Source organism: Chrysochloris asiatica, unplaced genomic scaffold (assembly GCF_000296735.1).
Source record: "Chrysochloris asiatica unplaced genomic scaffold, ChrAsi1.0 scaffold00016, whole genome shotgun sequence".
NCBI classification, from domain to species: domain Eukaryota; kingdom Metazoa; phylum Chordata; class Mammalia; order Afrosoricida; family Chrysochloridae; genus Chrysochloris; species Chrysochloris asiatica.
The window spans coordinates 11,590,275-11,616,002 of NW_006408534.1; the positions used below are offsets into that span (position 1 = coordinate 11,590,275).

General features: G+C 40.7%; 2 protein-coding genes across 2 annotated transcripts in view; one reads left to right on the forward strand and one right to left on the reverse strand.

Moving 5' to 3' along the window:
- Nucleotides 1–4,124, forward strand: part of RBKS (ribokinase) — a 237,104-nt gene extending 232,980 nt beyond the window's left edge. The window contains exon 8 of the mRNA XM_006835178.1: nucleotides 3,903–4,124. Within this exon, the coding sequence (XP_006835241.1) occupies nucleotides 3,903–4,076 (174 nt within the window). The 3' untranslated portion in view covers nucleotides 4,077–4,124. The remainder of the gene's footprint in view (nucleotides 1–3,902) is intronic.
- Nucleotides 4,125–5,561: 1,437 nt separating this feature from the next.
- On the reverse strand, nucleotides 5,562–14,391 carry MRPL33 (mitochondrial ribosomal protein L33). The gene is made up of 4 exons (XM_006835180.1): nucleotides 14,312–14,391; nucleotides 13,343–13,361; nucleotides 11,905–12,011; nucleotides 5,562–5,862 (listed from the first exon to the last, which is right to left on the reverse strand). The coding sequence occupies exons 1-4, from the start codon at nucleotides 14,331–14,333 to the stop codon at nucleotides 5,813–5,815; spliced, it is 198 nt and encodes a 65-aa protein (XP_006835243.1). The 5' UTR covers nucleotides 14,334–14,391; the 3' UTR covers nucleotides 5,562–5,812.
- Nucleotides 14,392–25,728: the final 11,337 nt, after the last annotated feature.

Genomic DNA, 25,728 nt, shown 5'->3' on the forward strand with positions numbered 1-25,728 from the left:
ATGTATTGCAGCCCAGCTCCACCTATCTCAAGGGGTTCTTGAGACAATTAAAGGAGGCAACATACAAAGCATCCAGCAGAGGGCCTGGTTGAGCAGAACCTCAGTTGTTTTTTTTAAAAAAAAGAGTTAATTGCAGAGCTCTAGGATTTGGATTAGCATGTGGGTATACTGAGCTGGGAGTCCTGGTGTGGTGCTGTGGGGTTAATGCACCAGACTGCAAAGTTGGCTTGAAACGGTTCAAGTTCACCAGTTGCTCTTCGGAAACCCTGTAGAGGGTTGCCATGGGTCAGAACTGACTCCATGGCACTTACAACAACAACATACTGAGCTGGGAGTCCTGGTGTGGCACTGTGGGATAAAACACTGGGCCATAAGGTCAGTTTGAACTGTAAGGTGGGAGTTTCAAACTCACCAGCCACTCCTTGGACACCCTATACAGGGTCTCTATGAGTCAACAGCACTTAACAACATACTGTGCTGGGGGTGGGGAGCACAGTCAGCCATTTTCAAGAACTTACTGTCCAACTCAGGGGGTTTAATAGCATACTCCTATTTCTTACTGGGGAGTCCTGGTGTGGCACTGTGGATTCATGTGCCAGATGGCAAAGTGGCTTTGAACCGTAAGGTCGGTGGTTCAAACTCACCTGTCACTCCTTGGAAACCCTGTACAGGGTCGCTGTGGGTTGGAACCAACTTGATGGCACTTCACAACAACATCTCTTACTGGAGTCCTGGTGTGGTGCTGCGGGATAATGTACTGGACTGCAAGGTCAGTTTGAACTGCAGGGTCAGTGGTTCAAATTCACCAGCTGCTCCTGGGAAACCCTATACAGGGTCACTATGAGTAAGAATTGACTCAGAGGCATTTAGCAACAACATCATCTCTTACTAGATAGAATAAGCACTGGGCCACAAGGTTAATTTGAACCACAAAATTAGCAATTCAAACCCACTACTCCTCAGCAGCCCTGTTCAGGGTCTCTATTGAGTCAGAACCGACTTGATGGCACTTAACATCTCTTAGGTGTGGCGCTGTGAGCTAATGTGTCAGACTACAGTCGTTTGAACTGTGAGGTCAGTGGTTCAAGCTCACCAGCTGCTCCTTGGAAACCCTATATAGGGTTGCTGTGGGTCGAAACCAACCGGATGGCACTGAACTACAACCAGAGCACAGAGCCCTAAGGAACTAGGATTGGAGCTGGATATCCCCAGTGGGGGAGCAGAGCTGTGGTCATCAAGGACCTCAGACATGCAAGGGCCAGTGGGAGGGAGTGGAGAGGGGGGTCAGGTGGACAGAGGTGATGGTCCGAAAGGGAGAAGGAACATAAGAAACCAACCTTCCTAGAACTAGGAAGGTCCTAGCGGTGGAGACTCCCCATCCAGACCCCACATCCCCATCCAGACCCCACATCTCTGATTTGAGTGCTTCCTTAGAAGCCCTCTCCTTATGGGTATACCCCCCTACCCCACCTGCCCTGCTGAGTGCCTCGACACCTCCCCACATAACTCCAGATGCCAGGTGTTCCATGGGGCACATTTTGCTGTCCTTTCACTAAACTGATAGATACATCAGCTGCCACCATGGGCCTGCAGACCAGAACTTCTCAGAACCCTGGAGTGTGAAGGCCCTCAGGCAAGCAAGGATTTCAGAATGCCACATCCGTTCTGTGAGAGCTGCTTTTCCTTAAGAGGAAATCGTTGTGAGAAGACGATGAATAAAAACCACATGGGTATATTTATTGAAGGAAGATGAATTATGCCATCACCCCTTTTGGCGCAAAAATAGTTTTCAGTAAAAGGTTAAAACCATCATGTTGTATCAATGAGAACTATTCTATTATTTCAAGAATGATTGATTGGAAAGCACTTTACTTACAGGAAAATCACAGGGATACAATACAGCTTCTACTTTTAAAGCACTTTCCATTAAAAAAAAAAAATCATAGCAATGTGTAAAAATAGTTATAGTGAATATGTGAATCAACAGCCAAGTAATTTATTTGCACTTGAAAGCCGTGTGGTATAAATAGATTCAACAGTGCGAATATCAAGTACCTCTGGTCCATGGCAACCTATCTTCCATTTGCACAAACACAAAAGCAAGTCACATTGTAGTTCATTCAGTAAGGGGCACGGGGTCACCTTGGAAAAGATCATTATAAAGAGAAAGAATATGATGGAACTGGAATTAAGGTCAACTCAAATTCTGGGCAAGGCCATTTGGAAGAGACAATGGGGACAGAGATTGGGGTCCCTGCCTTCAAAGGTGCTGTCCAGACTCTGTGGCTGTACACAAAATATTCAATACAATGCATTAAGTGTCCTAAGAGAAATACAAAGGGTCATCAGAAGAGACAGTCTTTTCAGCTTGGTTTCCTTTGCTCTTTCCTCCCTCCCTGTTTGCTTGCCTCTCACATTTTGTGTGAGGTAATATGAAATGAGCTGGAATCAGCTAGGCCTGGATTCATATTGCAGCTCTGCCATTTATTAGCTGTGTGAACCTGGACAAATAATTAATGTCTCTAAGTTTCCTTAAGTTTCAGTGAAAGTTGTTGTAAAGATGAGACAAGGTCAGTATTGTAGGTATATATGAGGGGGACTTCAAAAAGTTTATGGAAAAATCCCACTATTTTTTAATTCCGTTTCCCACAAATTCTTTAAGGCCTCCTTCCATGAAGAATCCAACTTTGCTAACTCCTGATGCCAAGCAAGTAATACAAGTTCACTGCCCTTCTTTTCCTCTGCCACGGTCAAGTAGCATTTTTCTGAAACTTCAGGCTTAAGTTTCAAAGAACTTTTCCATTGTTGATGTAATGTAATTTTTCAGACAATAATGTGATTTTTCATGCATTTCCTGGACTTCATGGCTTTGAGTTGATGGCTACTGACAACCAGGAGTCTCTTATGACTTCAGACTCAGTACCCAACTTTTGTCCATTTTGTGAGGACTCAGGAATTCCCTTTCTTCTCATCTGATAAGAGGGTGGCAGCTGACAGCCTCAGAGTCATCAGTAAATATTTATTGAGCGTATCTTTTTTTTTTTTTTTTGAGTCCCTGGGCGGTGTAAATGGGGAATGCCTCCAACTGCTAACCAAAAGTCCGGGGTTGGAGTCCACCCAGACCACTCAGAGACAACTGAGAAGAAACACCTGGAGATCTACTTCCAAAAACTCAGCCACTGAAAATCCTATGGAGCACACTTTGCTCTGGCAGGTCATGAGTTGGAGTCGATGGCAACTTTTTTGGTATCCCCAGAGGAGTTATCAAAGAAAAAAAATACAATTTCTGATATTTTTTATACAGAAAGGACTTACCTTTGCAGTCTTTACCAACAGTGTGTAGCATCAAGAATGAAGGCAAATGAAGTAATGGAAATTGCTGCTAACTAGACAATGCTTCCAGCACACGTTACCAAGTACTACATTTCCCTGGCTTTGGATGTTGTTATTGCTGTTAGTGTGTACCATCGAATCAGTTCCGACTCACAACGAGGAACGGAATCCACGTTGAGGCTGAGTGCTTCCCAGGACTCCCGGGAAGTAATTTAAGTGATTTTAATAGTTTTCAGATATAGGTACAGTATTTTAAAACGTTTTAAAAATTCTTGTCTGCAGCCAAATACTCAAGTAGCCAAAAGCAGTGTGTGGAACTGATTCCTGTGGATGATGCTAGAATGGTTTCCCTCCACCTTGTACCTCTACTTTGGTCTAGCTGTGAGGGAAAGGTAAAGGAGGCGGGTACCGTGTTAAGAGGTTAACAAATCTGAGTGCGGGGTATACAAAATTTTCTGAACTATCATTGCACCTTTCTGTACATACAAAACAATTCTAAAATTTCATTAAATATATTTTAAAGTTTGGTTTAGTTATCTTCTCTCTACAACTGCGATTTTTAACTACAGGGAGCTGGTGACAGTTTTGTGGGCGCTTTGGCCTTCTACCTGGCTTACTACCCGAATCTGTCCTTAGAAGAAATGCTCAGAAGATCCAATTTCATCGCAGCAGTCAGCGTTCAGACCGCAGGAACACAATCATCGTATCCATACAAGAAGGACCTGCCACTTCATCTGTTTTGATTGCTGTTAATCCCAAAGTAAATGCACCTGGAAATAAAATGTACTTGGCAACAGCTGGACACTTTTGGCTGTCTTCTCCTTTCTTTGAAACATTGTGTTCAATACTAGTCATTAATTATCAAGCTTTCATTTATTTATCATTTCTTTGTTTTGCATACATTTGTAAAAGTCAAGCAGAATGAAGGATTCCATGACCAGAATCGGGACAGGCACTCTTCAGGGACCCGCATTAACATTCATCATTAATGTCATAGTTGAGCACTACCTAGCAGGAGTTATGGACAAAACTGTTTATAGAGTCAGAGCAGGAAAAATACAGAACGGATGAACTAAACCACTCAGTCTATGAAGGGCAGCTGATATTCGGCTTTTGCTTAATGTTTACAAAGCTTCTGGTTTTTCAGGAAGCTAGAAATTTAGAAATGTACTGAAATTTTTCAATGTTTCAGTATCAGCAATGATTATTTTAACCATCACTGGTCAGTCTCACATTTAGCCCGTAACCAGAACTTTGGCAAACCAAATGTTTATTTAAAAAAAAAAAAAAAAGGGAGTGGGGCATCCATGCATTACAAACTGTTTCCATTGGCCTAGCTAAGATCAAGTGAAAGATTTTTCTTGTAACCCAAAACCATTTTGTAGTTATAGCCAAAACTGATAGTTGAGATCACACCTATTACAGCTTGGAACCTAAACTTTAATGATCGATGTCAGAAATTAGCTAACTGGCTATATAGTGCCACAAGCCTCTAAGACTCAACAACTGTCTACACCTAATTCCATTTCCAGAAACCTGCTCTTGAATTTCCTCTGGAGTCACAGATTGGGCCATGAGGAAACTATATTGGTCTCTTTATACTTGTGGCTATAGTGGGTGCTCTATCACCATTTCTTATAAATGCATTAAATGGGGTAGGATATGAACCAGCAGAGATCAAATATGAGCTGATCCTTCTTACCTTCAGATGTCTGACAAAAAATCTGACAATTCTGAAAGCATGTGGGAAACAAGTTTGAGGGAGAAAGGGTGTGGGTCTAGGTAAAGCAGAGGTCCTCATCTAGGCATTAGGGATCATCAATGGCTTTATAGAACTACAACATAGCTCCTCTTAATTAAAAAAACAAAACAAAATCCCAGAGAACAATGACATTTTTACTAACTACGTAAGTAGAAATCAAAAATGGTTCTCTCGGTTTTTGTTTGTTTTTTGTCTGTGTGTTACAAGGCTCCCTTCTTAGCATTCCTGCTCACTCTTACCATCTTAGATAACACATGGAAGTTTTTCTAAGATCACTCTGGAGTGTTATTCTGCCTTTCCTATGAAGTAAAAGGAGGAGCAGGCTGGAAACTCTTGCACAAGTCTCATTATGGAAAATGTTCACTTCTTTTATTTTGTGAAACAATGGTTATTTTTTTCAGTAATGTGTCTAATTTTTAAAATTTCAAATACTGGGAAAAAACATCTCTAAGACAATAACACTGCTATTTTAATATTTTTTATTAAGGGCTATAAAAATATCTAGGAAGATAAATAAATGTGATACAATGATCTATGTCCTAATATGAAGAACTTTCTTTCACTGTATTGTTTTCCTTCACAATGGCCTTCAAATCACAGGAGGCAGTGATTCCATGCCATTTCCTCTTCTTTTATTACACACTGCAGGATTTCTGAATCAGTGTCCCACCCTCCAGTCTTCTCATTTATAAATCAAATTCATTTTCAATCCATTGTTTAAAGGGAGCGTATTTTTTTCTGTTCCACAAAGAGGACTTTTTTGTTCACTGTAGGGAGGGAAAAAGAATTGTAATAGAAAACTAAAAAGTACCATCACCATTTTTATTAAAAAGAAGCATCAGACCACGAACTCCCTCCTTTTTCTTATACTACTATTTCCTTGACATGAAGATGGAGATGATTTACAATCTCAGTTCCTCAATCCATGAGGCCATGGAAGGCTAGAGAACATGGTAGGGAAAGACCACCAGTCAATCAGCAGCACCCTTGGTATCCCATGAGGTCATACTGCAACCAATGTGAAATATTCACATTAAAAAGAAAATTAGGGGGAAAAGGTCCAAAACAATGTCTTCTCCCAGTAAAAGTACACTCTGGTAAGAGGTAAACAAGGACAGACAGGGTGGGAGCTGGACCCCAGATTGTAGAAGAATGCTAGCTTGACTGGCAGAGTAAATATACCTAAATCTTGCACTTTTCCAAAGCTAGCTTAAAATACTCAGCTATGACTTTTTAGTTTCATATTTGAATATAACCAAATATTATTATCAAAATCTCATTTCTGTATATGCCATTCAGAAAACAAACAAACCCACTGCCATCAAGCCAATTCTAATGCATAGGCGTTCTTCAGAACCCAGTATAGGGTTCTTGAGACTATATATCTTTATGGGAACAGACAGCATCATCATTCTCCCTGAGAGCAGCTGGTGGGTTTGAATTGCCCACCTTGTGATTAGGCCAGTGCTTATTCTACAGTGCCACCAGGGTTCCTTATAAATATTATTACAGAAGACAATTCATGAAACAAAACTGGAACAGAAGAGGTATCTGCCTAGGTGAAAGATCAGACACTGGATCCTATGGAGTAGTATCTTCATAGTTCCTAAATGTTAGCTCTGGTAGCATAGTGGTTACGAACCGGGCTGCTAATCTCACAGTCAGCAGTTCGAAAGTACCAGCTGTTCCGCAGGAGAAAGATGAGGCTTTCTGCTCCCGTAAAGATTTACGGCCTCGGAAACCCTGTACAAGGTCGCTGTGAGTCGGAACCGACTCCACGGCACACAATAATAATGTTAAAGCCCATAAACTCCCTGCATCTCCCTGTGACACACACCAACTCCTCTTTGCCAAAATAAACAAACAATGCACCCAAGAAAAGAAATATTATGATATACAACTCCTTGTCCCTACCATACAAACAGGTTTTAGCTATGTTTTATTTTCTACAATAAATATGTTGTTAAGTGCTGTTGAGTCAGTTCCGATTCATAGCGACTCTGTACAGGGTTTCCGAGGAGTAACTGATGGGTTTGAACTGGCAACCTTCTGGTTAACAGTCCAGTGCTTATCCTACAGCACCATATCGTATACTGATACTCTGAATATACTCTGTGTATGGGATTACCAAATGGTCTAGGATTAAGAATTAGCTGGAAGTTTACTGAATAGAGATTCCTACTTCTCACTTCCACCCCTATTCTGGTTCAGTAAGCTAGAGAGGGACTGGAAGTCTGCTTTTTTTAATTGCTCCTCGGATGATTCTGATAGAGCTATGTTTAAGAACCATTAACCAACCATCAGAATTTTCTCTTTTAATACTAACAAGAATAGTAACGCTTAGAAACTACATTGTATATAGGTAGTCATTTTTAAATACTTCAAGTCACCTAAAATTAAATGCAAGTAGGACCAATCTTCATGATTCCACAAGGACTACAGAGCACCAAAACAGTTTCATATGAAGCAATGCCACTAATTGGAAGAATTATTTCTCCCACGTTATGCTATATAGAATGAAAAAAATGGATAAAGAGAATTAATGTCTTCTCCGATAACTACTCATGAGACCAGCAGCGACAAAGTTTCACTTGGGAAAATCCTTAGATTCATTCATCCCCTTAATCAAAGGATAAAAAGTCTATATAACTGTGCATTGTACAGTATTTACAAAAGTTTAGAAGAGCCCCTGATTTATTAGATCGGGTGTCCATATGAATGGCCAACAAAATACGCCCTGTAAACCAAGCCAAGTCCATCCACTACCACTGGGTCAATTCCAACTACTAGCGACTTTGCAGAACTGCCTCAGAGGGTTTCCAAAATAAATCTTCTCAGAAGCAGATACCTCAGCTTTCTCCTACCTAAGTATCAGCTGGGCACTTCAAATCACCGACCTTTCAGTTAGCAGGTGAGCACTGTAACCACCAGCGCTCCTCTGTAGGAGCTGGAATGATGAAGGAAGGCCTTGTGGGTAAAGCATGGACCCCGAAGAAGCAGCATTTAGATGAACTAAGGCATCGAGTGCAGGGAATGATGGGAGGAACAGGAATGACATGGGCCCCAACTAGACTGACGCAGAGGAATGGTCTGATTTTTTTTTTTTTCTTTTTAATATCTAGGGCGATTGATTTAGCCCCATGTAATAGAATATGGGGAGCCCTGGTGTGGCGCTGTGGGTTAAGGCGCCAGACTGCAAAGCTGTTTGAACTGCAAGGTCGGCGGTTCAAGCTTACCAGCTGCTCCTTGGAAATCCTATACAGGGTCACTATGGGTCAGAATCGACTTGACGGCACTTGACAACAACAACAATAGAATATGGAGCATAAATCAGAATTATCAGGTTCAAACCTTGGCTTTATGTAGAATAATGTGGGATCAGTCCCTGGAGAAAGACTTCATGTTTGGTCAAGTGGAGGGGCAGCATAAAAGAGGAAGACCCCCAACAATATGGATTGGCACAGTGGCAGCAGCAATGAGCTCAAGCCTAGCAATTGTGAAGATGGCACAGGACCAGGCAGTGTTTCATTCTGTTGTGACAACGTGGGAAACAATTTTTTACTACCATCTTGTAATGCTTTGTAGTCCCCTCTTGGAGTCTCAGGAGGATCAACCTTAATTCTATTTAATTTTGAACAATCCACTGCGATGGGCAAACTTCTTAAAATAGTCACGCCTCAGTTTGTCCCTGTAGGGGGATATCACTATTTCCCCATCAGCTTGGTTGTCAGATCCACAGTGAGCACTCAATACATGCTCATTTGGTTGAACTGACACAGTGGTATCCCAATCATAAAGACAAATTCTTTTTCTGTCAAAATATTTGCTGCTTAATTCATAGAAGAATGAATTTTTCAAGTTATTTCCCTGTATCTAACCAACATCCACATCTATTAAAATCTATATTGTCTTGTTTAGTCAATCACCCAAGGGATTAAAACTTACAAGTTTTCACTCTCTTTATAACAACAAGCCTTTGGATATATAGCAAAAGGAATCTTGGTGAACAGGAAAAGATAAAAACATTCACTACCCTCTCCGCCCAGCAGATAAGCTAAAATGTTAATCAGATTTCTGAATAGAACCAATCCTCTGGTTTCCCTCTTGTCCTCAAACAGGTCCACAACCTAACCCCTCCCGGATTCTGACCCCATATAAGTCTGCACTCGGCACTCAGAATCTGGAGAAGCTAGCTCCTGTGAGTCAGCTGGCTTAATAAAATCTGAAACTCTGCTTCACCTCTCCGAGTGGCCTCGGTTTCTTCCACCACGGATCAAGAGCTGCTGTTGACACTCTCGAATCTAAAACTGCTGTAACACTGGTGGCATAGTGGTGGAGTGCTTGGCTGAGAACCAAACGATCAGCAGTTCAAACCCACTAGCTGCTTCAAGGGAGAACCATGTGGCAGTCAGCTCCGTAAAGATGTACAGCCTTAGACACTCATGGGCCACTTCTTCTCTGTCCTACAGGGTCACCAGGAGTAAAATCAATTCAATGGCAGTAGGTTTGGTTTTGATATTTTGGTTTATATTTAACAAAATTAACAAGCCTATCCCTCAGCCATTAATTCTTCCTCTTTGGAAACCAGCATCTAGTTTTGTATGAGGAAAAATGTGTTTTGAAAAAGCAGAAGCATTTGTAGCTGGTTCTTGCCATAGAGTGTACTGTGAAAAACTCAAATCACTGAGAAATATTTTGTTTCTCTACTTGATTTCCTTCATAAAGCAGGCAAACAAAACATTACCTTCAAACTTGTCATTTACTCTTTGTGGTAAAAAAAAAAATAATAATGCTGGGACAACTGCCAAGCTATTTGGTACTCTGGGCAATAGGGCGGACCCCAAGGCAAACATGAAGATCATGCAAACCTACAGGACATTCAGTCTCTGGGCAGGAAGCCAGGCAGTCTGCTATCTTAGGACATTCTCTTCTTCAGAAAAGATGAAGTTGTGCTGTCCAGGCTCAGACCATTCCTTATCAAAAAATTCTAGTCATGTTTGAGTGTTACACAGGAATCTCTCCTGCACTTTCAACTTATGGGCAGGTTGGCTGATGGGTGTATCATTTCCCAATCTCAAAACTTAAAATCATTCTGACAGTAGGAAACCCTACACAGGGTCGCTAAAAGTTACTAATAAACTATACTAAGAATGGAAATTTCAATTCATTTTCACACTTCAAATATCATTGGAGGATATTCAATCAATGTTTATTAACCACTTAAAAAGTGCATGCTTCTAGAAATAAACTCTAACAGAGCAAAAAAAAAAAAAAAAGTTCATCACTTTGAGTTTTCACCAGCTGACACAAATTAGGAGGAGAAAAAGATCATACCAATCCAATAGCACACGTTTTCATTCTAATTTAATTGCTCTACTATATGAGGAATCTTTCTGGAATTCAGATTCCTAATCACCTGGTTGTTGTTAAGTTGATTCCAACTCATAGCAACCCTGTATAGTGTTTCCGAGGAACAGCTAATAGGTTTGAACTGCCTATCTTGTGGTTCGCAGTCAAATGCTGATCTTACAGCGCCACACCAGGACCTCTATTTCCTTTTTATTATAACAAATGACTCGCACCACAAAAATAGCAGGGATTTTATTGCTGTTAAAAAAATAGAACTCAAGCCATTTTAAATCGATAAGTGTACGTCCCAGCCTTTTTTGATGCCTTCACATGTAATATAGCCCTGATCTCCTCAAGAAGCAATTTAAAGGAGATTCTTGAAATGCAAGGGCGTGAAGTTGAAGTGCACCGCCCAGAATTCTAAAAACAAAAATTTGCATTTGTTTGCTGGTTTATTAAGCATTAAAATCTGCACATGAAATCCACAAATTCTATGAGCTCCCACCAACCACAATCAGGTGCTATCTCTTGGTTTGTGGGCAGGCATTCTGGCCTTGGGAACATGTGTCCCTTTTGGGCAAATACTTCTCCATCTACTGAGATTATTTACAGTCAATGTTTATTATGGCACATTAGGGATGGTACAAAATGGGACATCAAATTTCCTACTCTCTTGGTATGGCGCTGTAGGCTAATGTGTCAGACTGCAAAGTCATTTGAACTATAAGGTCAGTGGTTCAAGCTCACCAACTCCTTCTTGGAAACCCTACACAGGGTTGCTATTGACGGCACTTAACAACATGTTCCTTTAGCTCAAGTCAGGACCTAAGAACTTGCCACTGGTCCCAGGAGCCTATACCCTGCCCTTCTTAAGACACTCTTCTCTTTGTTTCCTAAGCCCTTTACATGGCTACTTCTCACCTTCAGGTCTTTGGTTAACTAACTATCTATCCTCTTTCTAGCGAGACCTTCCCCGGTCCATTGTGTCTAAAGCAAATCCTCTACCATTTCCTCTCAACTTTCTCTTTCTTCTCAACATCATGGGAGTTCCTCTCACAGCACTTATTATAATTTGCCATTTTCTTCTCTCTCCCCCAACTGAGACTAAAGTACCAAGAGCATAGAAACAGTTGGTTCTGTTTCCTGGTGTATTCTAGCACATGGGGTAACAACTGACGCCATGTTGTTGTTGCTATTGTTAAGTGCCGCTGAATCTATTCTGACTCAGTGACCCTATATAGGGTTTTAAAGGAGCAGCTGGTAGGTTTGAACCACAAACCTTGTGGTTGGTTACCAGTCTAATGGTTATGCTATAGCACCACACCAGGACTCCAGGTTAACATTTAATACATACTTGCTCAATGAATGCTATTATATCAAAGGGGCCACAAAACTGCACACGGGACAATACTCCTTGAAAGCATCTGCACCAATTGTGGAGTAACCTTCCTGAAACTTACCAATGGGATCAAAATGGAGAAGAGTCAGTTTCTCCCGAAGTCGGTTTCTCTTGGCATTGAAGGTGTAACCGGTTCCAGCTTGGCTCATCATCTTCACCAGAATGTTTCTAAGGTTAAAAATTAAGCTGTTACAAGCTGGGGACATGGACTAAAACCAACCACAGGGGGAATGGCACACTCTGAGAATCCTGCACAGCTGTTATTTATTGGGGAACATCACTTAGCCCTACGAAGGCCCAGTTCTAAGACAGTCTTAATTTTCTAAAAGAAACACAATTCCAATGGTTTTGAATCCACTGCAGAGTGACTTGGTAAAGACCTAAACAGAGCAACAACCAAGCCATGCTGCAGGACTATGTGAGGCATACAATATTTATTTGTTAAGATAGGCAATAATCGGTCATTCAGTCAACAAAGACTCAACAAATACCTATTAATGCTTACTCTGTGGAAAACACTAAGGGATGTGTGTGCCCTCTAGGGCCTAAGAGTACAGTATGGAAGGTGATTGTATATACAAGGTCTATACGGCAGACACATGTCATAAGAACATGACAGACAGGGACCTCAATGAAGGCATGGGAGATTTATACAGAACCTGAAAAGAGGGTGCACTTTAACATAACTGGATCATGGGGAAAGCTACATGTATCAGTAAAATATATTGGAGGGAAACGTGAATGTACATGTTATTCATTCACTTTTTTAAAAGGCTAGTTTAAATAATTTTTTATGTGTCTTGGGTTGTATGCAAAGGCTGCTTTAGAATGTTCCTATTTTAAACATAAAAAAACCTTTCTTCAGTTCTTGTCTACAAAATGTACTCTGGGATATCAGTTTGGTATTTATAGTCACTCTGATACAGCACAGAATTTTTTATTTCTGTTATTTTTGAAATGCGTATAAAATGAATGGAGAGAATTACAAAATTCATTTTAAAAGGCTGTATGGTTTAATCAAATCTGCTAGATTTCTGTAGTGGGCTCAGACAAATGCCATCCCCCTTCCCCCGCCCCAATTTGAGGAAATAAAACTATAGTAGTTATATAAATAGATCACAGGCTAAGTCAGATGGTTCATTTCGGAACAAGGCAGGGAGCTTATAAATCCTGGGATTAGATAAGATAGCAAGAGCTCCTTTACTCAAAACATTGGTTCACTAAAGTAAGCTTGCTAGACAAGGGGGAAATATTTTCTCAAAGAAATACATCATAAGGCCAAAAGAATTAAGTAAGCCTCAAACCAATTTTTAGAAAACTGAGACCAAATGCTTAGTTACTCAATAACAATAAGAATGTATTGTTATTGTTGTTGGTAAGTGCCGTCGAGTCGATTCCAACCCACATCAACCCTGTATAGGGTTCCCAAGAAGAATGTATTGGTAGTGGTTAAATGAACATAAGCATTAAACGTTTAAAATAGAAAAACCTTTACTTACTTTGACTTGCTCTTGGCAACTTTGCAGAGAAGAAAGAATGGAAGAGAAAATAAAAATATAAAATCATCACCATATGTAAAATTCTTGTAAATATGTCATAACCAAAAATATTTAACACATAAAGTATGTCCTGAATCTTCACTCAAGGTTTCCTAGGTATTAGGGCCTAGGTGCCTTGGAAGACAGACCTGGCAATCTGCTTCCAAAAGGTCACATCCTTGAAAACCTAATGGAGCAGTTATACTCTGCACACTTGGGGTCGTCATAAGTGGGAATCGTTCAACCTCAACTAACATGGAATACGTTAGGGTTTTATAGAAGGGAGACAAAAAGACACAATCAGACCCATAACTCTGGATGAAATGTTTTGCATAATGTCACTTAGGTTGGGCTACCTTTTGCATCTTTCCAAAGTAAGATCTGCTTAATTTCATCTTTTTTTAAGGTTCAAATATTTGCACAGAAACAACGGATATAACAGCTACTGAAAGTTGAAAGGTAACTTTTACAAACTGCAATAGTCATCACATCAGGTGGAGGAGAAATGAAATCTAAACAGGAAGTCAGCCTGGTGCTGGGAAGAGCACTGACTGCGAACCATAAGATTTCGACTACGGCCCCTCTAGGGAACCATTTCCTCATCAGAGCGCGAAACTGGTGTGCTTTCCAGTTCGAAGGTCCAGTGATTCTGATAAATCCCTAAGTAAGGCTCCATGGAGGCACCCCATGCCTCATGATTAGATCCTGCGAGCCGCAAGTAAGACCAGAGTAACACTCCAGAAACCCAAGACCGCACTCGCCCCCCAACAGAGACACGCCGTGGGGCATGCTGGGCGCTGTAGTCCTGAAGGCCTGGGAAGTTTGCAGCGGCAGCTTCCCGACCAGTTTGCCCAGTCGGCCCCTATGTCATCCGGGGGCCTGCTTGTCACGGCCTCCCGCCGTCGCCGCCACCTCCTCCGGCCCACTTACAGGACACTGCAGTTAGGAACATGGCGACGACAACCGAAGCAGTCTCCGTAACCTGCTCAAAGTGCCCCCGCCCAGCAAACAACTGCTTCCGGGGCACACGCCCGTTTTGCAATATGACCGGAAGTTGTTCGAAGACACGCCCCTTCAACCCTCCCATCCTACCCCCAAGACCTCAGAGTCTTCAAGTGTTGTGTTTTTACTTTGGATTTCCTACCTTTTGTGGTAGCCTTTGGGGTCCCTGCCTCACCACTCGAGAGACTTAGCTTTTGAAGTGCGTGCCCAGTGTCCTGATCCTTGCTCCGTAATCAAATTAAGCACGTTACATACTTCAAATAATCACAATAATCGGCTCAATTTCTCTTGTTTTAAGATTCAGATATTTGCACAGAAACAACTGAAATACTTGCAGTTGAAAGTTGACAAGCTAACTTTTGCAAACTGCAACAACCATCCCATCAGTTGGAAAGGAGAAATTAAATCTAAACAGGAAATCAGCCTGCTTGTTGTGTGCTGTACAGGGTTTCTGAGAGCAGCTGGTGGGTTTGAACTGTGGATTCTGAAGTTACCAGTCCAGTGCTTATCCTATTACAGCCTATGACAACCCTCAAATTGGTTCAGATTCATAACGACCCTGTATAGGGTTTTCGAGGAGTGAATGGTGAGTTTGAACCGCTCGCTGCCTTTGTGGTTGGCAGTCCAGTGCGAGAGCAGAACCCTGTGAGGCTTGGTAACTGCTGCATCCCAAGGCCTTAACACAGTGCCTGGCAATCAGGAGTGAATACGTATTTATTGGACTCCTGGTGTGGCTCTGTAGGATCAGCACTGAACAGGAAACCACAAGGTCAGCAGTTCAAACCCACCAGCTGCTCCACGGACACCTTATCTCTATGAGTCAGAAACCAACTTGACAGCACTTAAAAACAACAACATGTTTATTGAATAACAAATGAAGTTTATTAATTACACTCATCAAAGAGTAAACTGAGATTGGGAACACACATAATTTGCCTAATATTACACAGCTAGGTAAGGAGCTCTGGTAGCGTAGTAGTTACGAATTGGGCTGCTAATTTCACGGTCAACAGTTCGAAACTACCAGCTGTTCCGCCGGAGAAAGATGAGGCTTTCCGCTCCTGTAAAGGTTTACAGTCTTGGAAACCCTGTGCATGGTCCCTATGAGTCGGAAGCGACTCCACAGCACATACCAACAACACAACTAGCTAGGAGACTCAGAATTTGAACCCAGAGCTGTTTGATTCTGACGCCTGCCTTTTTCCACTAGACAAAGGAATCCACCACTTGGCTTTCACCTCCATCTTCATGTTCTCCAACACCAGAGAAGTCATTGATAACTTGTTTGTTTTATTCTAATTTGTGATTTTGATCTATAAACGTTTTATAAAAAGGTAAAATAAGATTTAATCTCATGGATTAACTTAATTGAAAATACTTAAATTATTTAAATGAAAATTCAGCTCTCTGGTGCAATACAAACTCAAAATTATTAGGACTGGTCCTTGCCCTTTGTATCTGATAGTTAGGATTTTTTTTTTCTTGTAATAGTTTTTGATACTTTCTATTGATACACCCATTCCCATTACCTGTGACCCCAGCTCCAACAACCCAGCACTCTCTGAGTGTCCAAAAGTTTCTTACCTTGTACAGTGTCACTATTGGCAAGAAAGAGTTTTAGGTGATTATATGGGTACGGTTTATTATCTGGGAAATTCCCTTAAAGGATTTATAAGAAAATAACTTACTGGAAGTTCTTTATGTTCCTGGAGGCCAAGTAATGTAAATTCTAGTTTATTCTGCCCCTTGGAAAGCCACTTCAATTGTTCAGGTCTCAGTTTCTGTGTCTGCAAAATGTGGGAATTGGTTCAAAGGTTCTCATCTCTGACTGTGCATCAGACATCTGTGATCTTTTAAAAGGTTCAGATACCAGAATGAGGCCCAGGAGCTGTACACTTTTGTTGTTGTGTTCCTGAAGAGAAAAATTTCGCACATCAAAAAAACTAGTACCGTGAAAAAACTATATGTGTACTATATTTAATAAAAGTAACCATTCTGCTTTTCTTGTTTCATATATGTGTATTGCTGGTGGTGGTGTTAAGTGCCATCCAGTCAGCTCTGACTCAAAGTGTTTCTGAGGCTGTAAATCTTTGTGAAAGCAGAAAGTCTCATCTTTCTCCTGAGGAACAGCTGGTGGGCTTGAACAACAGACCTTGTGATTAGAAGTCCAGTGCTTATCCTACAGAGCCACCAGTGCTCTTAGCGTATATTGTTGTTAAGTGCCATCGAGTCGGTTCCGACCCATAGCGACCCTGTACAGGGTTTCCGAGGGTGCAAATCTTTACGGGAGTAGAAAGCCTCATCTTTCTCCCGCGGAGCGGCTGGTAGTTTCGAACCGCTGACCTTAAGGCTCGCAGCCCGATTCGTAACCACTACGCTACCAGAGCTCCTTCTTAGCGTATATTGGTAGTATATATATATATGTTTGGGGAAGTCCTGATGTGACACCTTAGGATAAGGTGTCAGTGGTTCAAACTCACCAGCCGCTCCTCGGAAACCCTATACAAGGTCTCTATGAATCGGAACCGACTCAATGGCACACAAAACAACAACAACTTATGTTTTGTATTGTGTGGTTTTCTTTTTGTGTATGTTTGCGTTTTTAGTTGAGCCATGTGAAAGTAAATAGCAGACATCGTGACCCTTTGCCACTATACTTCAGCACTTACCTCTTAAGAATACCATCAGTATAACCACAAAACTATACTCATTGCCAAGAAAATTAATAATAGTTCCCTAATAACTAGACTGGAGTCCTGGTGTGGTGCTGTACAATAACCACTGGACTGCTAACCACAAGGTTAGTGGTTCAAATCCATCAGCCATTCCATGCAAACCTGACGCAGGGTCGTTATGAAACAGACTTAATAATAACAACAATGTTGTTGTTGTTGTTAGGTGCCTTCGAGTTGATTCTAACTCATAGTAACTATACGCATAACAGAACAAGACACTGCCTGGTCCTGCGCTATCCTTATCATTGCTGTTAAGCTTGAGACCATTGCTGCTGTCACTGGGCCAATCCATCTTGTTGAGGGTTTTCCTCTTTTTCTCTGACTTTCCACTTTACCTAGCATGATATCTTTCTCCAGGGACTAGTCATTCCTGACAATATGTCCAAAGCATGAGAGATAAAGTCTTGACATCCTGACTTCCAAGGAGCACTCTGGCTGTATTCCTTCCAACATAGATTTGTTCTTCTAGCAGTCCATGTTACTTTTAATATTTTCCTCCAACACCATAATTTAAATGCATGAATTTTTCTACAGTCTACCTTATTCACTGTCCAACTTTCACATGCATATGAGGCTACTGAAATTATCATAGCTTGGGACAAGTACACCTTAGTCTTCAAACAGACATCTTTGCTCTTGAACACTTGAAAAAGTCTTGTACCGCATATTTGCCTAATGCAATGGGTCGTTTGGTTTCTTGACTGCTGCTTCTATGAATGTTAATGGTGGATTCAAGCAAAATGAAGTCTTTGACAACTTCAATCTTTTCTACATTTATCATGATGTTATTTATTGGATCAGTTGTGAGGATTTCAGTTTTCTTATGTTCATGAACAACCCATACCAAAGGCTGTGCTCTTTGATCTTCATCAGTAAGTAAGCATTTTCAGAAAGTAAGGGTGTATCATCTGCTTATTGCAAATTGTTAAATGAGTCTACCTTCAATCTTAATGCCACATTCTTCTCCATATAATCCAGCTTCTCAGTTCATTTTCTCAGTATACAGATTGAGTAAGTGTGGTGAAAGAATACAACCCTTGTGCACACCTTTCCTGATTTTACATCAGTGTTGCTTTGTTCTGTTCAAACAACTGCCTCCTGGTCTATGTACAAGTTCCTTGTGAGCATAATTAACTATTCTGAAATACTCATACTCCACAATGTGGTCCATAACTTGTTATGATCCACACAATCGAAAGCCTTTGTATAGTCAAAAAAGCACAGATAAACATCTTTCTGGTATTCTCTACTTTCAGCCAAGATCCATCTAATGTCAGCAGTGATATCCCTTGTTCCACATCCTCCACATCCTCATTTGAATTGGGCTTGAACCTCTGGCAATTCCCTGTCAATGTACTGTTGGAGCCGTTTTTGAATTATCTTCAGCAAAATTTTACTTGCATGTGATATTAGTGATATTGTCTGATGATTTCTGCATTCCGTTGGGTCACCTCTTTCTGGAATGAGCACAAATTACGGATCTCTTCCAATCATTTGGCCAGGTAGCTGTCTTCGATCTTTCTTGGCATAGATGACTGCATGCCTGCAGTGCTACATCAGTTTGTTGAAAGATTTCCATTTGTATTCTGGAACGTTGTCCTTTATCAATGCTTCAGTGCACCTTCGACTTCTTCCTTGAGTACCACTGCTCTTGCTCAAATGCTACCTCTTGAAATGGTTGAACACTGACCATTTCTTTTTGTTACAGTGACTCTGTGTATTCCTTCCATCTTCTTTTGATGCTTTCTGCATCAACAACAATAACTGGTCTATATTCAATCTGCATTCATAATTGATTTCTTCAAAGACTATTCAGTCAAGGTGCATGAGTGACCTTTAGTTGTCATAGTACTTAATCTCTTTCAAATCTAAAACAATGCTTTTCATTTTTTTCCATGACATTAATTTTTGGGAGGGACAGGGCCTAGTTTTTCTGTGGTGTGTCCCATATCTGGATTTGTCTAATTGTTTTCTTATGGAGTTATCTTATTTGCTCTTCTATCCCCTGTTGCGGTGCAATGAATTATTTAATATGGGTCTTCTAGCTATAGTCTTTGTAACTCCCACAAAATGACTTTTTTTCCTGATGATTTTGGGCAAAAGAAGGTGGAGGAAGATGCAGATAGGATTATAAAATTCATTTGGGAGTGGTTCTTAATAGGATTAATTGTAATTTTAAAAACTTGGAACTCTAATATGGGATTAGTCAATTTTCCATACTGCTGGGTAGAAAATGGGCCATCTCAGAAGCCAGATATGTGAGTCTTAGTACCATCAAGAGAGAAGAGCCAGAAGTGGAGCACATCCCTTGGATCCTGAGATCCCTGCACGTTGAGCTGCCTCGAACCAAAAACAGAAAGCTGTGACACCAGAGACATGGCAGAGGACTGGCAGGATAGCGGCAGTAGCAGAACCAAGAGTCAGAGCACAAGATAAAACAGCAGGCTTTCTGGCAGAAGGCACACTTGTGGAGTGGAGTGCTTCCAGATATGTAATCTAGGGAGCTAGAGAATTCTGGCACATGGAGTTGGAGCCAAGCACCTTCTAACTGAGGCTTATAGTGAGGGAAGTGACCTGTGGGCATCTATTGGCAGCCCTAAAAGAACTTTGTAACATTGTCAGAGAAGGGCAGAGACCAAAGAGCTATATGACTGAGAAGCCAAGGGCACAAAGAGAGGTGTACCTGAGGACTCAGCGGAGAAGAGGCTGTCCTGACTAGAAAAACTGTGCCCTGAGCATTTCTGATACTGAATTGCAACCTGTTAACTTCCCAATAAATCTCATCATTGCATTTTATGTGAGTTCTCTATGGCCATTGCAATGATTTATTGAACCTAGCTGAGAAGTAGAGTGTTGTGGGAGGGACTGCTGGTGTCACAATTGGTAAGGAAGGTTGGAGGGTCAGACTTCAGCATCTAGAATCAGCCAGCATTGGGCTGATGCTGATGGTGATTCTCCTATTTCTCCATTGTGAAGCTGGAGGTGGTCAGTGGCTGTTCCCATGGTTTTGTTTTGGTTTCTTTTTGCATCTGTATTTCCTAAAAATTGGAACCTACATCTAAAGACTTGAGGAAATTCTGCTTAAAATATTTTTGACAAGAGGATGTCATCAGTGATGATCTACCTCATATTGTGAGACATAAATTCTCAAGATGGTCCATCTTCAGAAATAAGGGGGGTCCAGGAAAATCACTAAACCAGACATACATTGTTGATTAACATAGCAACAGTAGTCTAAGCATCTGGGGAACTTGAGCGGGATGAATTAGAGGAGGGGAAAAGAACCTGTTGGAGGACTAGGAACTGTAAATAAGAATGCGACCTTCAAGGGAAGGTAGATGACTTCTGGGAAAGATAGTTCATTCCATAGTACTCAGTCATTGAGGAACTGGAGGAGGGACTTTCTCAGCCTAAAAGAAGAAAATGCTTTGCAAAATGGCTACTCAGCACATCTGCCCATGTCTTCTGAGTTTGGTGCCCGATTTTGCAAAAACTAATTTAAAAGTCCACTCTCACTAAAATGAGTACAGACTGGATTACTTGAGCGTTTTTTGGTAAGCACTCATGATAACTCATCAATGACATTATAACTAAGAGGGACCAACGCAGTATCTGGAGTATTGACAACATTTCTTACAATATTGCAACACATCCGGAGGTCTAGAATGTCAGATTGTCCCATTAATAGTGCTAAGCTTGATGTTCTTTAGATCCACCCACTGGAAAGAGATGTTTTTTCCTCTTTGCTATTTTCTGAGAGCTGATATTTTTTCACTGTAAGAATATCCTGTTTCAAACAACCCTTCACCTCATGGTTTTATCCTCTATTGAGGATTATCACTTGACATTTGGGGATACACAGTGGTGATTTTCTAATAGCTATCATTTCATCATTTATTAGCTGGATTTCCATCAACAACTGAGGCTGAATTAGAGGTCCTCCCCATAAGGCAGAGTAAGTATTAGCTTTTACTTTTAATTGCCAACATTCAGAGTAAGATATTGGTGTAAGCGTAACTTCCAATGGTGGCAGATAGATTTTCTTTATTATTATTTTTTTTTAGGGACACTTTCAGGAGGCCCAGAATGTCAGGTTGTGCCATTAATATGAAATGTGCAACACACTGGAGTTAGAAAACCAAAAGAGAAGAGCAGGCTCAACATTTCTCAAGATGAAAGAATTGAAGAAAAAAATTCAAGCCTGAACTTCCAAAATTGAAGGACTAGATGGGCAAAATATTGAATGATATAGAAAGCATCAAAAGAAGATAGAAGAAACTCACAATATCACTGTACCAAAAAGAAATGGTCCATGTTCAACCATTTCAAGAGATGGCATATGATCAAGAACCAATGGTACAGAACTGAAAGCATTGGCAGAAAAAACAAGGCTCCAGGAATTAACAAAATGCAAATTGAAATCTTTCAACAAATTGATGCAGCATTGGGCACTCACTCATCTATGCCAAGAAAGTTGGAAGACAGCTACATGGCCAACTGATTAGAAGAGTTCCAGATCTATGCCCATTCCAAGAAAGGTGAACCAATGAAATGCAGAAATCATCAAATAATATTATTAATGCAAGTAAAATTTTGTTGAAGATAATTTTTAAATGCTGTAACAGTATATCAACAGGGAACTGCCAGAAACTCAAGACAGATTCAGAAGAGAACTAGAACTAAGTTTATCATTGCTGGCACCAGATGGATCTTAACTGGGAAGCGGAGAGTACCAGAAAGTTGTTTACCTGTACTTTATTGACTATGCAAAGGCTTTTGACTGTGTGAATCAAGACAAGCTATGGATAACATTGTGAAGAATGTTAATTGTGCTCACGAGGAAGCTGTATATGGACCAAGAGTCAGTTGTTCAAACAGAACAAGGGTATAGTGAATGATTTCAAATCAGGAAAAGTGTGTACCAGTGTTGTATTCTTTCATCATAGTTACTCAGTCTGTATGCTGAGCAAATAATCTGAGAAGCTGGGTTATATGAACAATGTGGCATCAAGATTAGAGGTAGACTCATTAACAATTTGTGACATGGAGATGATACACCCTTGCTTGCTTAAAATTAAGAGGACATAAATACTTACTGATGAGGATCAAAGAGCACAGCCTTTGGTATGGGTTGTTCCTCAATGTAAAGAAAACAAAAGTCCTCACAACTGGACCAATAAAGAACATCATGATAAATGTAGAAAAAATTGAAGCTGTCAAAGACTTCAATCAACACTCACAGAAGCAGCAGTCAAGAAATCAAGCAATATATTGCATTAGGCAAATCTGCTGCACAAAACCTATTTAAAGTATTCAAGGGCAAAGATATCAGTTTGAGGACTGAGATATCCCTGACCCAAGTCATGATATTTTCAATTGCTTCATATGCATGTGAAAGTTGGACAATGAATAAGGAGAATTGATGCATTGAGTTATGGTGTTGGAAAAGAATATTGAAAGTGCCGTGGACTGCCAGAAGAACAAACAAATCTGTGTAGAAAGTATAGCCAGAATGCTCCTTAGAAGCCAGGATGACAAGACTTGATCTGTCGTACTTCAGACGTATTATCAGGAGGGACCAGTCCCAGAAAAAGCCCATTATGCTTGATAAAGTGAAGGGTCAATAAAAAAGAGGAAACCCTCCCCCACCCCAATATGGATTGGCATAGTGGTAGCAGCACTGGACACCATTGCAAAGTATGAATATTCTGGAATGCTTAACTGTGCTCATGAAATCTATACTTGGACCAAGAGGCAGTTGTTCAAACAGAACATGGGAACACTGAATGGTTTAATATTAAGAAAGGTGTGTGACAATGTTGTATTATTTCACCATACTTATTCAACCTGTATGCTGAGCAAATAATATGAGAAGCTGGGTTCTATGAAGAAAAATGTGTCATCAAGATTGGAGGAAGACTCGTTAACAACCTGCGATATGCAGATGACACAACCTTGCTTGCTGAAAGTGAAGAGGACGTAAAACATTTACTGATGAAGATCAAACAACACAGCCTTCAGTATGGGTTACATCTCAATGTAAAGAAAACAAAAATTCTCACCTTTGAACCAATAAACAACATTCTTATCAACAGAGAAAAGATTGAAGTTGTCAAAGACTTCATTCTTCTTGGATCAACTATCAACACCCACGGAAGCAGCAGTCAAGAAATCTAACAACGTATTGCATTAGGTAAATCTGCTGCACAAGACCTTTTTTAAAGTGTTGAAAAGCAAATACATCAGCTTGAAGACTAAGGTGCGCCTGACCCAAGTCATGGTATTTTCAATAAGCTCATATGCATGTGAAAGACCGTAGAAGAATTGATTCTTTTGACTTATGGTGTTGGAGGAGAATATTGAAAGTGCCATGGGCTGCCAAAAGAACCAATAGATCCGTTATGGAAGAAATGCAGCCAGAGTGCCCCTTGGAGGCCAGGATGGCCAGGCTTCGTCTCTCATACTTCAGACATGTTGTCAGGAGGGACCAGTTGCTGGAGAAGGAGATCATGTTTGGTAAAGTGGAGGATCAGAGAAAAAGAGGGAGACCCCCAACAAGATGCACTGGCCAAGTAGCAGCATCAATGGACTCAAGTGTGGCAACAGTAGTGAGGTTGGCCCAGGATTGGGCAATGTTTCATTCTGCTGTGCATAGGGTCGCTATGAGTTGGTACTGACTCGATGGCACCAAACAACACAAAGCAGCAATGGGCTCAACTGTAGCAATGATTGTGTGGTTGGCACAGGACCGGGCAATGTTTCATTCTGTTGTGCATAGGGTCGCTGTGAGTCAGAACCAACTCCATGGTACCTAGCAACAGCAACATAAAAAACTAAATCAGATCACTGCTCTTGATTCAATAACAACTAATAGTGATTTGTTGTTGCTGCTGCTCCATGCCATTGAGTTGGTTCCAACTCATAGCCACCCTTCATAGGGTTTCTGAGACTGTAAGTATTTACAGAAACAGAAAGCCTCATCTTTCTCCCATGGAGTAGCACTATGTTATTGGTAAGTGCCATCAAGTCCATTCTGACCCACAGTGGCGCTGTATAATGTTCCCAAGGAGCAGCTGGTGAACTTGAACCACTGACCTTGCAGTTCAATGACTTTGCAGTCTGAGGCATTAGCCACAGCGCCACACCAGGACTCCACTATAATGGATTTTTATTATTCATTGTTTTACAATCAGTCATGGCCATTATTCTTTCCAATGTTGTGTGCTATGCAGAATGTGTAACGTGTGTAGTTTGAGTAAAATACGTTATTTATGTTTAAAGAGAAAAGCAGTTATAAGAATTTGTATACTGTCAATAAATTCAGGATTCAGGAGAATTTATAAGCTTGCTTTTCAAAATTTACATTGTGGTAAACCATATATAAAATATGTTACCATTTTCGCCTTTTTTGAGCATACAATTCAGTGGTATTAATTATATTCACAATACTGTACATCTTCACCACTACTCAAAAATTTCATCACTCAAACAGAAATACTGTACTTATTAATAAGCTTGTTTTTGAAGAGTGTATGAACTGTTTCTAGAAATTCTTGAATGGAGTAGAAAGCAAGTACTATCTTAAAAAGTGGCTCTCTAGCCTCATTAGCTGGTACTGTATCCACCTGTTATTTACACCTAACATTGTTGTCAATCTGTTAAGTGTTAATTAAAATGTTTATTAATACAGATGTCATTCATGATCTGGGTTTTTTTCTAAATTTACATAATGAGCCCTCTGTACCTTATTAGAGTGCAGAATAATTTTAGGGGAGCTTGGCTGCCCAAATGGAGAGGGTGTGCTCCTTAGCAGAGGGCCACCCTACCATCCTTTGCAGGAGGGTGGAGGATACTGGAGGAAGAAGAGGAAACCAGGACTTTGAACAGGTTCATTCTGGTTTGACCACCTGCTGAGAAGTTGCCTTTCCACCTCTGATGAACTAAAGCAGACTACAGTTTAACTTGATCCCTAGGTGACTCTTATGTCCCCTGGGGAATTATAAGATCTTCAGGTGGCTTGGCATCTCTCATTCTCCATCTGTGCTCTGCTCCTGTGTTTAATCTCTTTTATATATCAAAAAAGATTGACTCAAGATACACCCTACTAACCCTGCTTCATTAACATAACAAAGATAACCCATTCCCAAGTGGGATTGTAAACACAGGCTTCTTCTTTATTGTTGTTAGGCTATGATTCCTAGTGACCCTATGCACACAGAATGGGAAACTGCCTGATCCTGCATCAACTTCATAATTATTGTCACACCTGAGTCCATTGCTTCTACCACTGTATCATTCTATTTTGTTGGAGATCTTCCTTTTTTTTTCTGCTGACACTCCACTTTACCAAGCATGATGTCTTTCTCCAGAGATTGGTCTATCCTGCTAATATGTCTGAAGTATGAGAGACGAAGTTTGTCTGTCCTGGTTTCTAAGAAGCATTTTGGCTGTACTTCTTCCAACACAGATTAGTTTGTTCTTCTGGCAGTCCATGGTACTTTAAAGATTCTTCCCTAACACCAGAACTCAAATGCATCAATTCTTCTATGGCCTTACTTATTCCTTCTCCAAGTTTCACATGCATATGAAGCTACTGAAAATACCAATCTG

Coding starts and splice junctions, on each gene's coding strand:
- MRPL33 (XM_006835180.1), bottom strand. CDS start 14,333: ATGTTCCTAACTGCAGTGTCCT. Junction 5,863..11,904: donor TCTCCATTTTGATCCCATTG/GTAAGTTTCAGG, acceptor CCCTCCCTACAG/TGAACAAAAAAGTCCTCTTT.